Here is a 13,759-nt window from a genome sequence, read left to right as displayed (position 1 = left end):
TCCACCACACACTTCAAATAGTGCTCCCAGCCAGAACTTCTTCCCATTCATGCCTCCTCCCCATCTTTCTTCACCACCTATGTATACAGCAACTCACCCCATGACCAAAAGTCTCTCCCCTCTTTCCCTTCTCCACATTGTCCCCTTCCTCCCTGTCCCCTGAGACAGGGTAAATGAGGACTAGCAGCTTCCTCTGTTAGCTACAGGGCAGGCCAGCCACACTGGAGTTTACCGAGCTCTCCTCCCCTTTTCCCAGGAGCAGCCAGGGCTTCATGCACATGAAACTTTCTCGGACCAAGGAGCACAAGTACGTGCTGGGCCAGAACAGCCCACCCTTCAGCAGCGTCCCAGAGATCGTTCACCATTACGCCAGCCGGAAGCTGCCCATCAAGGGGGCTGAGCACATGTCTCTGCTCTACCCTGTAGCCATCCGGACTCTGTAAGGATGGAGGATCAGCAGCCATCACTTTCCCAGGGCTGAAAAGTAGCCCCCACCTAGGATCACTTCCAGTCCCTCTGGCTACCCCCTTCAACCAGCTGTTGAACTTCTTGGCTTCTTCCAAGGAGAGAAGTATCAGCCAGAACCTATGTGGCCCCTAAGGGCTCCTCTCTTCTCCCTGGTCCCCTCCCATTCCATTTTCCCCCAGAGGCTGAGAGGAAAGCTTCTTTAATTTATTCTAAAAGGGAAAGTCAAGGGTTTTGTGGGTAGGGGAGATGTCCCTGAGAGAAGAGTAAATTCCATGGGACAATGAGTATTTGGGGATGGGGCATCATTCCCTTTCTAAGGTCTTCTGGAGCTAGAAGCCTTTCTACCTCCTGGTGCTGGGATAGTTTTGACCTGAGAGGTGGTGAAGCCCTCTGTGGCACTCGCCTAAGGCTTCAGGAGGTCCAGGATGAACGACTCCACGACTTTCAAGACTGGAACCTGAATGGCAAGGAGGGCCTGAATCCTCAGCCCTGGCATTTGGAATCCTTTAGAGGGTGGGTCTGGGGCAGGTTTCCAGACCAATAAGTGGCCATCTCCTTCGGCTTCAACTCAACCTCCTCTCAACATTCATCACCATCCTCAGTCTTAAGAAAGTTCCTTGTCGGGAGGGAAAGAGGGAAGCTAAAAGGAGGGAGTTGGGGTCTGGTGATGCTAGGCCTTCCGAATCGAGGAGATGGGGAGAATTTGAGGGAACCGAGGGAGCCAGTTCTGCCAGTTGTCCGAGGTGCCAGTATCAATAACTGGTCCCCTCCCCCAATTGTCTGCCCCCCTACTTCCCAGAAAGACGACTCGGGGAGAAGAGACGCGGTGCTGGGGGTGGGAGGGGATCTGCAAGCAGCGAAGCTCGAACAGATTCTGTTGATAAATCAGTTTCATAGCAGTCACTGAACGGCGGTGAAAAGCACTTTCCGAAGCATCAAGTTCTTTTTCTTTGACTAGATGTCAAAACATTACCCTCTCTCAGCCCCCACCCAGCACTGCACTGGGGTCCAGGAGGCGTCTGGCAGCGGTAGCGGCGCCACGCGCTCTCCCGCTTCTTCCCCCCCCTCCTTCCCTGCCTTCCCCCGCTGCCTGCGCCTCCCAACGCAGCGCGTAAGAGCAAGACTCCCCTAGGAGCGCGTTCAATTTCCTGTCAGGAATCATTTGTTAAGGAGGAGGGGGAGCTGGGGAGAGAGACAAAGAGCCGGAGACAGACACGCAGCTCTGGAGAGGGAGGGAGAGTGGAAGGGTGGGCACACGGGAGGGGAAAGGAAGGAGACCTTGACACGCGAAAAGCTGAGCACCAGGGGGAGGGGGAAATCCGGTCCCGGGCTGGGGAGTCGGGGTGGAGGCTGCCGGGACAGGACGGGGAGGTTGGTCTCCTTTGCTTTCCAGTGGGCGGTTGGGAAGCCTGGTTTCCTTCCCTTTCGTATTTCTGTCCTGGCTGCTTCATGAGGACCAACCATATCCCCGTGCAGTCGCAGGGAAGACGGAGTTGGGGGTAGAAGCCGCCGAGTCGGCGAGCAAAGCCAGGGCTGGAGCTCTTCCCCCTTGCCAACGGCCGCATCCTCGAGCGCAGAGCCAGCGCGCCCTCCCTGCCCCCTGCTGGAGGCCGCCTGTAACTGCGAGTACGAGAGTTTGGGGGACTAAGGGGCCTGGCCGCTGAGGTCTTTGGGCCCCGGTTGGAAATGGGTTCAGTCTCTTTTCTTCGACTCGAGAGGACTTTAAGAGCTAAGAGAGGCTTTAAAGATTACCAACTCCGCGGGTTCTTGGGGTTGGTGAATAAATTTCAGGGGGGAAAGAATCACATCCTTATTTTCATAACCACTAACTGAAATTTAGCATTTCTTTAAATTATTAAAAATATTCCAAGGAGTCCTTAAGGTTTACTCTGAGGTTCGGGACACAAAAAGGTGAAGGACCCCTGATCTAGTCCGACTCTCTAATTTTAGAGATGAAAGGAAGCCCAGAGGGAGAGGTGGACATGCTCTGTGTCCTAGTTAGCTCCTAGGATATTAGCCAGACCAGATCTTACAGTATAGGCTCTGAAGAAGGAAGTGACACATAACTGGCAGCAGCTATAGAGTTGGCTGACTTTGTCATGGATACCTACCATCCGGTCTGCCCTAGCCCATTATAACACACTCCCCACCCCCACCCCAACCAGGAAAGTATTGATCACTCCAACAACCACTGGCTAAGTAACAGCAGAAGTTCCCTGGTGGATCTTACAGCAGCTGGGGGTGCTCTACACCAGACTCATCCGATCCTGAAAAGCCCACAGAAACCCTGGGAAATTCTCCATGACATCCTGATCTAGGCTATCAGACCCACTGCATCATGAACCAACCTGCTGTTTGTTCTTCCTAATCAGAGCAGCTTTGTGGTGCATGGAGGTTCTTGTGTCGAGACAAAGCCCAAACTTTTCTTTTACTGTCTGTCCCATGTAGGTCTCTCTCCCAAGGCCCCAAAGAACTTGAATAAATGCTCTCCGTGTCTCTGGACTCTGTAAGCATGAGATTGATCTGTTGTAGGGAAATATCTATGGAACCTCACTTTCCTTAGGGCTATGTTCTCCATTGGCTCAGAAGGGCAGAGTCCATTGGAATCCTCGGCACTGATGGGACTTGAGAAAGATGAGGGCCCTTAAAGGAATAGGAAGTGGGCCAGGATATCAAAGAATGTCTTTATTGTAGGTTTGGTCTCAAGCACTACTTCATAATTACCTCCTTCCTGGGACTACTTTTGCTATGTTTATAGCATTTAGAGGTTTACAAAGCATTTTCCTCACAGTAACCTTGTAGGGGTGCTGCAAGTATTATACCCATTTCACAGAAGAATAAAACTGGCTGAGAGGTTAAAAGGGCTGCTTGAGGCAACAAAGTAATTGACAGAACCAGGACACAAACCCAGGTTTGTTGACCATAGATTAAAGTCTTTTCATTATATGTCTACCCCTCTTACCCTCAACCCAATATACATTTGCATCTTCTCTCACCTAAGGAGACCATAACTTTTTATTTTAAAATTCTTACCTTCAGGGGCAGCTGGGTGGCTCAGTGGATTGAGAGGAAGGTCCTAGGTTCAAATTTGGCCACAGATACTTCCTAGCTAAGTGACCCTGGGCAAGTCACTTAACCCCCATTGCCTAGCCCATTGTTCTGCCTTGGAGCCAATACACAGTATTGATTCTAAGTTTGAACATAAGGGTTTAAATTTTTTTTTCTTACCTTCTGCCTTAGTATGAATTCTAAGAAGAACGGCAAGGGTTAGGCAATCAGTTCAAATGACTTGCCGGGAGTCACACAGCTAGAAAGGGTCTGAGACCGAATTTGAACCCACGTCCTCCTGACTCCAGGCCTGATGCTCTATCCATTGTACCACCTAGCTGCCCTGAAACCTTAATTTTTAATGGATTTGAGATCATTTCACTTTTTATCTGATAGAGGTTTGGGGGACTGGATAAGAAACTTCCTCATGGGAAAACCTGTATTCTTTTCCTTAGCTCCCTCCCTGGTGGGAATCATGACAGACTAGGATTAGTGTTGGGCCCCAGGCTCCCTGGGCACAGCCTGGCTAAGATATCAGCCCTGCCCAGCTTTGGAGGGCCCTATTGCAAGCATTGGCAGAATCAGTGTTCTTGGGTTCTACTGGCAAGAGGGCAGAATTAAGAAACCCCAGAAATAAGAAGGGCAGGAAAAATTATTTATTTGCATACAACACTAAATGAATGGAATGAGAATATTCCAACTGAAACAGGGAGACGGGCAACCTCAATGAAAGGAAGAGAACAGGAAGCCCCAGGTCAAGTTCTAGGAGAATAAAATGGGCTATTTAAAAACTTGGATTAGGATCCTGAGGGAAGGCTAAGTGGGGTCAGAAGGGAGAGTGTGCAAATCCAAGGAGAGGTAAAAGGTTAGATGGTCCCACTCTTGCCCCCTTTCCCATGTCATCCATTGTTCCTCAGTCACATTGGCCCCATAGCAGTGTCAGAGGGGGCTAATATCTAGCCTCTCAATAGCATTTTAAGGTTTGTGAAGCTCCTCACATGTGTTTTATTGCTTATGTGGAGTGTGGGGACCTCAAAAGATGCCAGCATCTGTACCCTAGGAATGCTCCCACTCCCAATGACAGGGAATAGCACAGAAACAGCTTACAAAGGAAAGGATGGCTTTTTTCTCTCTCCCCTCTTTCCCCCAAAAGTAATAGTTTCCCTCCACCACAGCCCCTGATGTTCATGTGTTATTCACCCCATATCAATCATGGTGCCAGGTCAGTGGGCCTGGGCATAGCCTGGGTTCTCACATGTGACCAAAATCACTTGAGAGACTTCAGTGGGCAAAAGAGGTGCTTAGGCTGGGCAGAAGAAGGAACAGTTGTCTGAGCTCCAGCTTAGCAGAGGTAGGCAGTGAGAGGCCCTCTATCCAGCCTCAGAAATTCTCGTAATGATGGGAGAAGTGAGTCCCGTCCTGCCGGTTGATGAGCTGACAGGCCTTCTCTACATTTTTGGTCATGCCAGGGGGACCACAGCTGAATACCCCAATTTTCCGAACCTGAGTAGAGGAAAGGGAAAGGCCAAAGGGAAAGGTTACGGTTCTGGCCTGGCACAGCCTGAGCAGCAAAGGGGGAAGGAGTCGGGAACCAAGTCTGGAATGGGGGAATCGGTGCCAAGGTGGAGAAGAGTCTGAGAGAGGCCCCCAGAAGGCATCAAGGGGGAATAAATAACCAGGTGTAGTCACGGAGGGACAGTGCTGGGGTTAGAATCCAAGGGCTTTTAGAATCCCATTAAAAATTAATTTAATTTAGCAAGTCTTGATTAAGCACTCAGGCACTGGGAATTCAAAGTCATAAATGAAAAGAGCTAGTCTGTTTGCTGATCTTCATACATAATATTCCATCTTCCTCCATTCATTTGCAATAGGCTGGCCCCCATGCCTGGAATGTACTTCCTCAGCATCCCTGACTTCTTTTAAGGCTTAGCACAGGTATTGCCTCCTACAGGAAGCCTTTTCTGATTCTCCTATTAGTACTGTTCCCTAATTACTTTGTATTTCTTTTGTATCTGATTCATATTTGTGTACATGTTGTCCCCTTCCTCTAGTAGCATGTTGGCTCTTTCAGGAGAGGTATTATTTCAAATTATTTTAAAACCCTTTCTGTCTTAGAATAATACTTAGTATCAGTTCCAAGAGAGAAGAAAAGAAAGGGCTACGCAATAGGGGTTAAGTGACTTGTCCAGGGTCATACAGCTAGGCAGTACCTGAGGCCAGATTTGAATTCAGGTTTTCCTGACTCCAGACCTAGCTCTCTCTCCACTCAGCCATCTAGCTGCCAGGTAACTCAAATGTTATTAACACCTTTTTGCAAGAGGAGGAGGAAGAAGGCCTAGAAAATTAAAATGACTTCCCCGTGGTCCCTTGAACCAAGATCTTCTTGACTAAATCCCACATACTCTGCACCATTATGCTATGAAAGGCAGCTTGCTGAAGAGGGTAGAGAGCTGGCCTCAGAGCCAGGAAAACTGAGTTCAGGTCCTGCCTAGGACACATATTGGCTGCAGGAGCTTGAGCAAGTCATTGAAAGGTGACTCTTGGATACTTTCCAAGTGTATCCTGAATTTGATTAAAATGTAACTGGGAAATATTTAACAAAATAAAACGCTAAAACAAAGGTAATATTACATTTTAAAACAAAGCCAACATGTGGCTGTAGGGATCCATATGTACAGATTAGAGGCTCATTTCTGGTTGAGTCTGACACCACTGCCCTGGGCAACTGAAAAATTAAAAGTTGCTGAAAAGGTACTAACCTGCTCTGGTAGCAGGGATTTCCTCACATGGGAGTTCCCCAACACCAAGGAAATCACAGGTCTCATCCTTATCTACTACACTCCCTGCAGGGCATCTTCCTCTTGGGCAAAGCAGCCTCATGGCCTTCTACTCCATCTCCCAAGGTGGTTGGTATCTAAAGCTCTCCATTTTCTTCCCCACCTCCTGGACTCCAGGACCTTAGTGGCAATTGATTCTATCTGTCAGAGAAGTCCAGGGAACTTAGTCCAGGACTCTGAAGGGGCTATGGGAGGAGGTTAAGGGTTTGGGTACTTGCCTGTGGATGGACCTCCTGCAGAGAGCTGAAGAAGGGGCCAAAGGGTGGGCGACCAAAGTGGGTGATGGAGCGCAGGCCAGTGAAGAGGCTCCGGTTCAGCACCTTCTGGAAATGTCGCTCACAGATATACTAAGAGAAGGAAGGAAGGAAGGAAGGAAGGAAGGAAGGAAGGAAGGAAGGAAGGAAGGAAGAAAGGATGGAAGGAAGGAAGGAAGGAAGGAAGGGAAAGGAAGGGAAAGGAAGGAAGGAAGAAGGAAGGATTTATTTAGTGTCTATTACATGCCAGGTGATCCTCTCAACAACTCTGGGAGGTAGGTGCTATTATTATCCCCATTTTATAGTTGAACAAACTGAGGCAAACAAAGGTTAAGTGATTTGCCTGGGGTCACATGGCTCATAAGTGTCTGAGACCAGATTTGAAATCAAGTCTTTCTGACTCTAGGCCTCAAGCTACCTGTAAAAATGGGGCCAGGGATAGAGTAGAGGCCAATAGGTAGATTACCAGGTGGGAGAGGGGAAATGAATGGAAGCAGGCAAGTGAGCAGGTCATGGCCAATCAGATACGACCTTCTCTCCCTGCTCCCAGCCAGTTCTTACCAACATAGTGGTCCTGAGATCAAACTTCTCAGCCAGCTGAGTGATGTAGATGTGCACAGACACCAGATCCTGCCGGTCATTCTCCTCCACCTCCCGGATGATGTCTGCCAGCCACTCAAACTGCTTTTGAGTCCTCGTCACCCAGATGAAATAGATCTAAGGACACCAGCTTACAGTCAGCACTCCTAAATTCACAGTCTTCACTCTCAAGGAACCTCAAAACCTGAAGGATCTCCCCCCTCTCTCTCTATTTACCCCCTGCCCTCACAGACACCGGGATACCTCTCCAACTCATCATGTCTATTAGTCCTCTCCATATTATCCAACAAAGATGTTGTCCCAGATTAGGGGAGCTCCTGGCCAAAGGACATGGCTATGACCAGAAACTGGGGGCAAAGACAGGAAGAGGGAAGCTAGAGAAAGATCTTGGCCTCTGATGAGAGGTCCCAAGCCCCTTTCAGACTCAGCGAGTGGAGAAAGTGGGAATGAGGCAGACTTTATGGGGTATCTGAAATTGTTAATCCAGGGATGGAAGATTAAGGAGTCTTTGGAATGACTACTCTGGGGTGTGATGGAGGAATTCTGAGATATGGGGAACATCTGGTAAGGAGCATTCTTCATATCTGATACTATTCTCCTGGGGTCTTTCTCTCTCTTTTTTTAAACCCTTATCTTCTAGCTTAGGTTCCAAAGCAGAAGAGTGATAAGAGCTAGGTAATTGGTTTAAATGATTTGCCCAGGGTCACACAGCTAGGAAATCTTTGAGGCCAGATTTGGACCCAGGATTTCCCATCTCTAGGCCTGGCTCTCTATTCACTGAGCCATCTAGCTACCCTAGCCCAGGGATTCTTAACCTGAAATATGTAAAACTTAGATTTTTAAAAAGTATTTTATTTTATTTTGTTAAAGAAATATATATGGTTTTTATTCATGAAAGTGGCGTTCAAGAAGATGCAGTCATCAGTCTTGCTTCTTAACCAAGGTCTATGGTGTCTTTCCCTTCAACTTGCTGCTGAAACTTTCTATCAGCTTCTTAAAAAGTATTTTAACAATATAGCAACATAATTGAATAGAAATATAATAACCATGTTGATAAAATTAGTTTTCTTTGGAATCCTATTCATATCTTATACATTTAAAAATGTTATTCTAGGCAGGGATGCATAGGCTTTTCTAGACTGCCAAAGGGGTCCGTGGCACAAAAAAGAATAAATGCCTCTATTGAGAGAGAAAGAAAGGGATGAATCTAGAACCTTAGATGCTCTCCCCATTCTCCACTGTGGCAAGTTCAGGTCTATCTGCCCAGAGGCAGATTGCCTCCCCCGTGGGAGAAAATGACAAGCATTCTTGAGAAAATCTTGCACCCTATATCTGTAGAGGTCACGGATGGTTTAGGCCTGATCTCAAAGATGAGAGGGAGCAAAAGTGGGTTCAAATGCCTGTAAAAATACAAGGCTTAAGTGGGAGCTTTCCCATATACAGACCTTGCTCAATTCGGGGTGGGGGGTTGGGGGATTGGGGGGGCCTGGAAGAGAGAATCAGCAGACACCCCAGAGGAATAGGTCCCTGACATTTCAATGCTCAACAGGTGGAAATGCTGAGGAGGGGTGGTTAGGGGAACTAAGGGGAGAAGGAAAAGAAATGACTTACCAGAGGAGGAGAATTTACAAAGCAAGTTCTCTGTCATCCACAGATTGCTGCCTGGGTAATGGGCTGTGCCTCTGCCTGACACATTCCTGCCCCAATGACTCACTCAACTGAGCCTAGGGAGGCGAGCAGGGGCCTGCCACTCAGGAGCTAGGCAGGGGCACAAGGGCAGGGGCTCTTGTATCATTGGAGACCAAGTAGTTTAGACTGACTACATGGACCAAGGGTTGTGCCCTCCTTTGCTTCCCCAACCTCCCCAAAGAATCCTGCCCAGCCTCCCTGGGTTTCCTGTCTCTACTCCTCCCCAATATCCCCAAACTCCAAAAGAAAGAGAGTTTCATGGAGCCCCACCTCTGTTTCTCCTCCCCCATTCCCAGGGCCTGGCGATGCTCCAGGTGTCTGCTCTGTTAGGGGGGATCCACCCTTTCCCATCCAATCCAACCCCTGACTAAAGAGAACCTCAGAGACCTAAGAGGGCAGGGGGAAATCACAGAACCTCAGAACTAGAAGTGGCCAGTTTGTCCAACCAGCAAGTGGGTTATTCCCAAGGCAGTCTGATCCTTATTGGGTTCACCCTAATTAGCAAGAAGATTTTCCTTAGGTCAAGGCCAAATCCTTTACAATTCCTAGTTCTGCCTTCAGGAACCAAGAAAGGCAAGCGATCCTCCCCTTCCCAAAGACAGTCCTTCAAATACATGAAAATGACCATCACATCCTCCTTGGATCCTCTGCTCTGGGACAACTAATCCTCACATGACATTTTCTCCAATTCTCTCACTCTCCTGGCTACCCTCTTCTGAATGGTAATGTTCAGTTGTTTCAGTCGTGTCCAATTCTCTGTCACTCCATTTGGAGTTTGCTTGACAGAGATCCTAGAGAGGTTTGCCATGTTCTTCTCCAGCTCATTTTACAGAGGAAGAAACTGAGGCAAACAGAGTTAAGGGACTTGGCCAGGGTCACATAGCTAGTTAAGTGTCTGAGACCAGATTTGAACTTGGGAAGATGAGCTCTCTCTACTTGCACCTAGCTGCCCTGATTGTTTAGACCTTTTAGTTATGCCTTTAATTCGTTGTGACTCCATGGACCATACCTAGCCATGGGGGTTTTCTTGGCAAGAATACTAGAGAGGTTTGTCATTTCCTTCTCTGGTGGATTTTTTTTGGTCAGGTAATCAGAGATTAAGAGACTTGTCCAGGGCCACACATAGGTGTGTGTGTGTGTGTGTGTGTGTGTGTGTGTGTGTGTGTGTGACTTCATTTAAACTTGGGTCTTTCTGACTCCAGGCCCAGAATTCTATCCCCTGAGCCACCTAGCTGTCTTGTTCACTAGTTAAATAAAAATGTTTTGAGGGCCTACTATGTGCCTAACTAAGTGCTGGAGATAGAAAGGCTGAAATCATCCTCTGTTCTCAAGCAAAGTCTGATGAGAGAGACAATGAGCTATTAACATTATATACAAATAAAATATCTAAAGGATCATTTGGAGAAAATCAACAGAAAGAAGGCATTAGCAGTAAGGGGGATCAGGAAAGGCTTCCAGTGCAAAGGCTTTGAAGGAAGCCAGAAAAGCCTGGAGGAGACATGAGGAGGGAGAGAATTCCATGTTTAGGGAATAAAAATACCCAGAGAAAATGTCCAGAGTCTGGAGATGGAATTTCTTAAAGCTTAAGGAAAAGCAAGGATAGAATTCACCCCAGAATTATCTTGAGCGCATAGAATTCCATTCTACAACTTGTCTACATGTGTTCTAAAATGTGGTGCCCAGAATTAAACTCAGTACTTCAGATGAACTAAGCAGCTCAGTGAATGGAATGCTGGGTCTGAAGTTAGGAGGACCTTTGTGCAAATCCTGCCTCAGACACTTAAGAGCTGTGTGACCCAGGGCAAGTTGTTTAACCTCTGCCTCAGTTTCCTCATTTGTAAAATGGAGGTAATTATAGCATTTATCTCACATGATTATTGTGGGAATCAAATGGACAAAATGTGAACTTGGAAAATCTTAGAGTTTTATCTGTTGTTTAGTTGTTTTTCATTCATGTTCAACTCTTTGTGACTCCATTTAGGGTTTTCTTGGCAAAGATATTAGAGTGGTTTGCCATTTCCTCTTCCAGGTCATTTTATACATGAGGAAACTGAGGCAGGCAATGTTAAATGATTTTTCCAGGGACCCACAGCTAGGACATGTTGAAGGCCAGATTTGAATTTAGTTCTTCCTGACTCCAGGCCCAGCACCCTATCCACTGAGCCACCTCGATGCCCAAAGAGCTAGATAAATGCTGCTTATTGTTCCTGTGAGATCCTTGAGAGTAAGACTGTTTTTTGCTTCTTTGCCTCTGTAGCACTTAGCATGGTGCCTGACATATCGTAGAGGCTTAATAAATGCTTGTTGCCTTAACTTTATTGGGGCATTGTAGAATATGATGATTCCTCTTTTAGTTTGGACACCATGCTTCCCAATTCATCCCGGAGTGTTGGGCTTAGGGTCAGGAAGTTTCCCCTTGGACACACAATAGCTGTGTGACTTTGGCTGGGCACAGGGGCCCCAGGAGGGATTTGCTGCTGTCACTGTTCTTTTTCCTCAGAGCTGGGGCCTGGGAGAGGAGTTCTCACCTTTTTACAGGGCATTTGGCAGCTTACTGATGACTTGAAGACAAGGTCTTTGAGGATGGAGGCAAAGGGGGTGACTCCAATGCCTCCACCCACCAGCACAGACACCTCAAACTTGTGCCACTCTTGGTGACCTTCTCCAAATGGCCCATCCAGGTATAACTGTCATAAGGGAAAAGAGAGAAAGTATAGTCTGACCACTCAGCCTTGTACTGTGTCAGACATGAGGTAATGGGACAAAGGAGATTATGGGTAGGGAATTACCAAGCCTTTCACTGCTCTGAGTACACAGTGTGTGACGGGGGTTTCTAGAATTATGGGCCCTGCATCAAGGTTGGAGGGATCCTTTGGGGAATCTCTTTAGAGTATAAAGAAGAGATTCTGGGTATTTATAAGGTACCTTAGGGTATTTGATGCTGCTGGTGCCTGGTGGAGGAGAATAGATCTCTCTGAGTCGGGTGGTCCAAGGTCCCACAGCCCTGATGTGCAGGCTGAGTGTGTCTTCATGGGGTGCTGAGGTGAGTGTGAATGGATGGTATTCTGTGGTCCCCAGGGCTAGGCAGGCTATACGGACCCACTGCCCTGACTTATACTCAAAGCCCTGGGGTCGCTGGAATCGAAGGTGAGTCACACCTGGGGACAAAGGAGACAGCCAAGGGAGCATCAGGCATAATTACACCTACAGTTTCCAGGAAGCCTCCACCTGCAGTCTCAGCCCTGCTCTACCTGCTGGAACCACATTACACGCCTCCACTCGCCAAGTTCCATTCCCTCCCTAGGGATGGGAGGAAGGGAGAGAAATTGAATTAGACAACTTTAGGGTAGCCAGAAAGCAGAGTGTGAGAGACCCCCATGATGCCTCTTTCACCAGAATTTCTCATTGGGTTCCCTGAGCTCTGTTGCTCATTTCCCCCTTCTTCATCATAATATGAAATGTTCTGGGGTCTGGGGGCAGAAAAGGACACAGGAAGGACTTTGTGTCACAATAAGGGCTTCTCTCAGACCATTCTTGCCTTCCCAAGGATGCCCTAAAAGGTTGGATGCTAATTGTCCCAGCATTTCTGTCATGGTATTTGGGAGAGGTCAGATAATGGGTGCTTAGCAGATCGTGGGTGCATAATAAATGCTGCTTGACTGATTAGAGGTATCTTGAATAGAAATGTGTGGTAGTGAGACATGAGCGGCTCATAGGGTCATATATTTAGAATTGGAAAGGGCCTCAGAGGTCTTTGAGTCCAACCCCCCTAATTTGATAGATGAGGAAATGGAGGCCTCAAGAGAACTTACATCTCTTGCCCAGGATCAGACAGATACTATGTCTGAGGCCAGATTCAAACCCTGGTCTTTCTGACACTGAGTCTAGCATTCTACATATCCCACCATGCTACTGTGAGAGGAGAGAAAACGGATGAAGATAGGAAGAGGACATCTGTACAGCTCAGTCCTGGGTCTTTCCCCCCTTATATTAACAATGTGGTGTGTTGGAGGGTTCATGGGCATCCATGATAGTTGAGGGGTTGAGGCTGGTGTAACTTCAGAACCCACATCGAGAAAGACAGCTAGGTGGAAAAGTAGATGGAGCACGGGGTTTGGAGTCAGAAATACTCATCTTCCTGAGTTTAAATATGGCCCCAGATACTTAGTAGCCATATGACCCAGGGCAAATCATTTAACCTTGTTTGCCTTGCTTTCTTCATTTGTATAATGAGCTGGAGAAGGAAATGGCAAACCACTCCAGTATCTTTGTCAGGAAAACCCCAAAATGGGGTCATGAAGAATCAGACACGACTGAAAAGGTCAAGACAGAATTGTGGGAGCAAGTGATGGGGTAAGGGTATGGGATCATAGACCCAAGAGCAAGAACCTTCCATCTTAGAGATGAGGAAACTGAAATCCAGGGGAGTTTAAATGACTTGGCCAAGATTGCCCAGAGAGAAAGCAGCAGAGATAGGAATTAAATGGAAAGTCTCTGGACTAATGTGCTCTACACTCACTTTGGCTACATATGGTAAGGTCCAGCCTATAGTTCCCTGTCTAAAAGGTACAAGTTCAGCTTGCTCTTGATTTCTTGTCCCTAGAAAAGGATATCTAGGGACAGCTAGGTAGCATAGGTCTGGAGTCAGGAGGACTTGGATTCAAATTTGGCCTTAGATACTTCCTAGCTGTGTCACCCTAGGCAAGTCATTTTCAATTGCCTATCTCTTGCTGTTCTTCTGCCTTAGAACTGATTCTAGACAGAAGTTAAGGGTTAAAAAAAAAGAATAAAGTGGGAACTGGGCATGTAACACACTCCCTGTTGTAGGCACTCAACTTGGAGTCTATGCATTTAGTGTAAAAT

The 13,759-nt window shown here is 47.3% G+C and overlaps 2 protein-coding genes across 3 annotated transcripts in view; one reads left to right on the top strand and one right to left on the bottom strand.

The window, feature by feature from the left end:
* Positions 1–2,970, top strand: part of SHF (Src homology 2 domain containing F) — a 36,024-nt gene extending 33,054 nt beyond the window's left edge. For both annotated transcript variants that reach the window (XM_056810385.1, XM_056810386.1), the window contains one exon: positions 257–2,970. In XM_056810385.1, coding sequence (XP_056666363.1) covers positions 257–443 — 187 coding nt within the window. In that variant the 3' untranslated portion in view covers positions 444–2,970. The remainder of the gene's footprint in view (positions 1–256) is intronic.
* A 462-nt stretch (positions 2,971–3,432) lies between these two features.
* LOC100012836 (dual oxidase 1) overlaps positions 3,433–13,759 on the bottom strand; it is a 69,758-nt gene continuing 59,431 nt past the window's right edge. Inside the window, exons 30-34 of the mRNA XM_007472477.3 lie at positions 11,822–12,054; positions 11,425–11,583; positions 7,169–7,324; positions 6,572–6,700; positions 3,433–5,019 (exon numbers count right to left, since the gene is read on the bottom strand). Coding sequence (XP_007472539.2) covers positions 4,897–5,019; positions 6,572–6,700; positions 7,169–7,324; positions 11,425–11,583; positions 11,822–12,054 — 800 coding nt within the window. The 3' untranslated portion in view covers positions 3,433–4,896. The remainder of the gene's footprint in view (positions 5,020–6,571; positions 6,701–7,168; positions 7,325–11,424; positions 11,584–11,821; positions 12,055–13,759) is intronic.

This window comes from Monodelphis domestica, chromosome 1 (assembly GCF_027887165.1).
Source record: "Monodelphis domestica isolate mMonDom1 chromosome 1, mMonDom1.pri, whole genome shotgun sequence".
NCBI classification, from domain to species: domain Eukaryota; kingdom Metazoa; phylum Chordata; class Mammalia; order Didelphimorphia; family Didelphidae; genus Monodelphis; species Monodelphis domestica.
The sequence above is the reverse complement of the archived record's forward strand: the minus strand, read 5'-3'. Positions and strand labels throughout refer to the sequence as shown.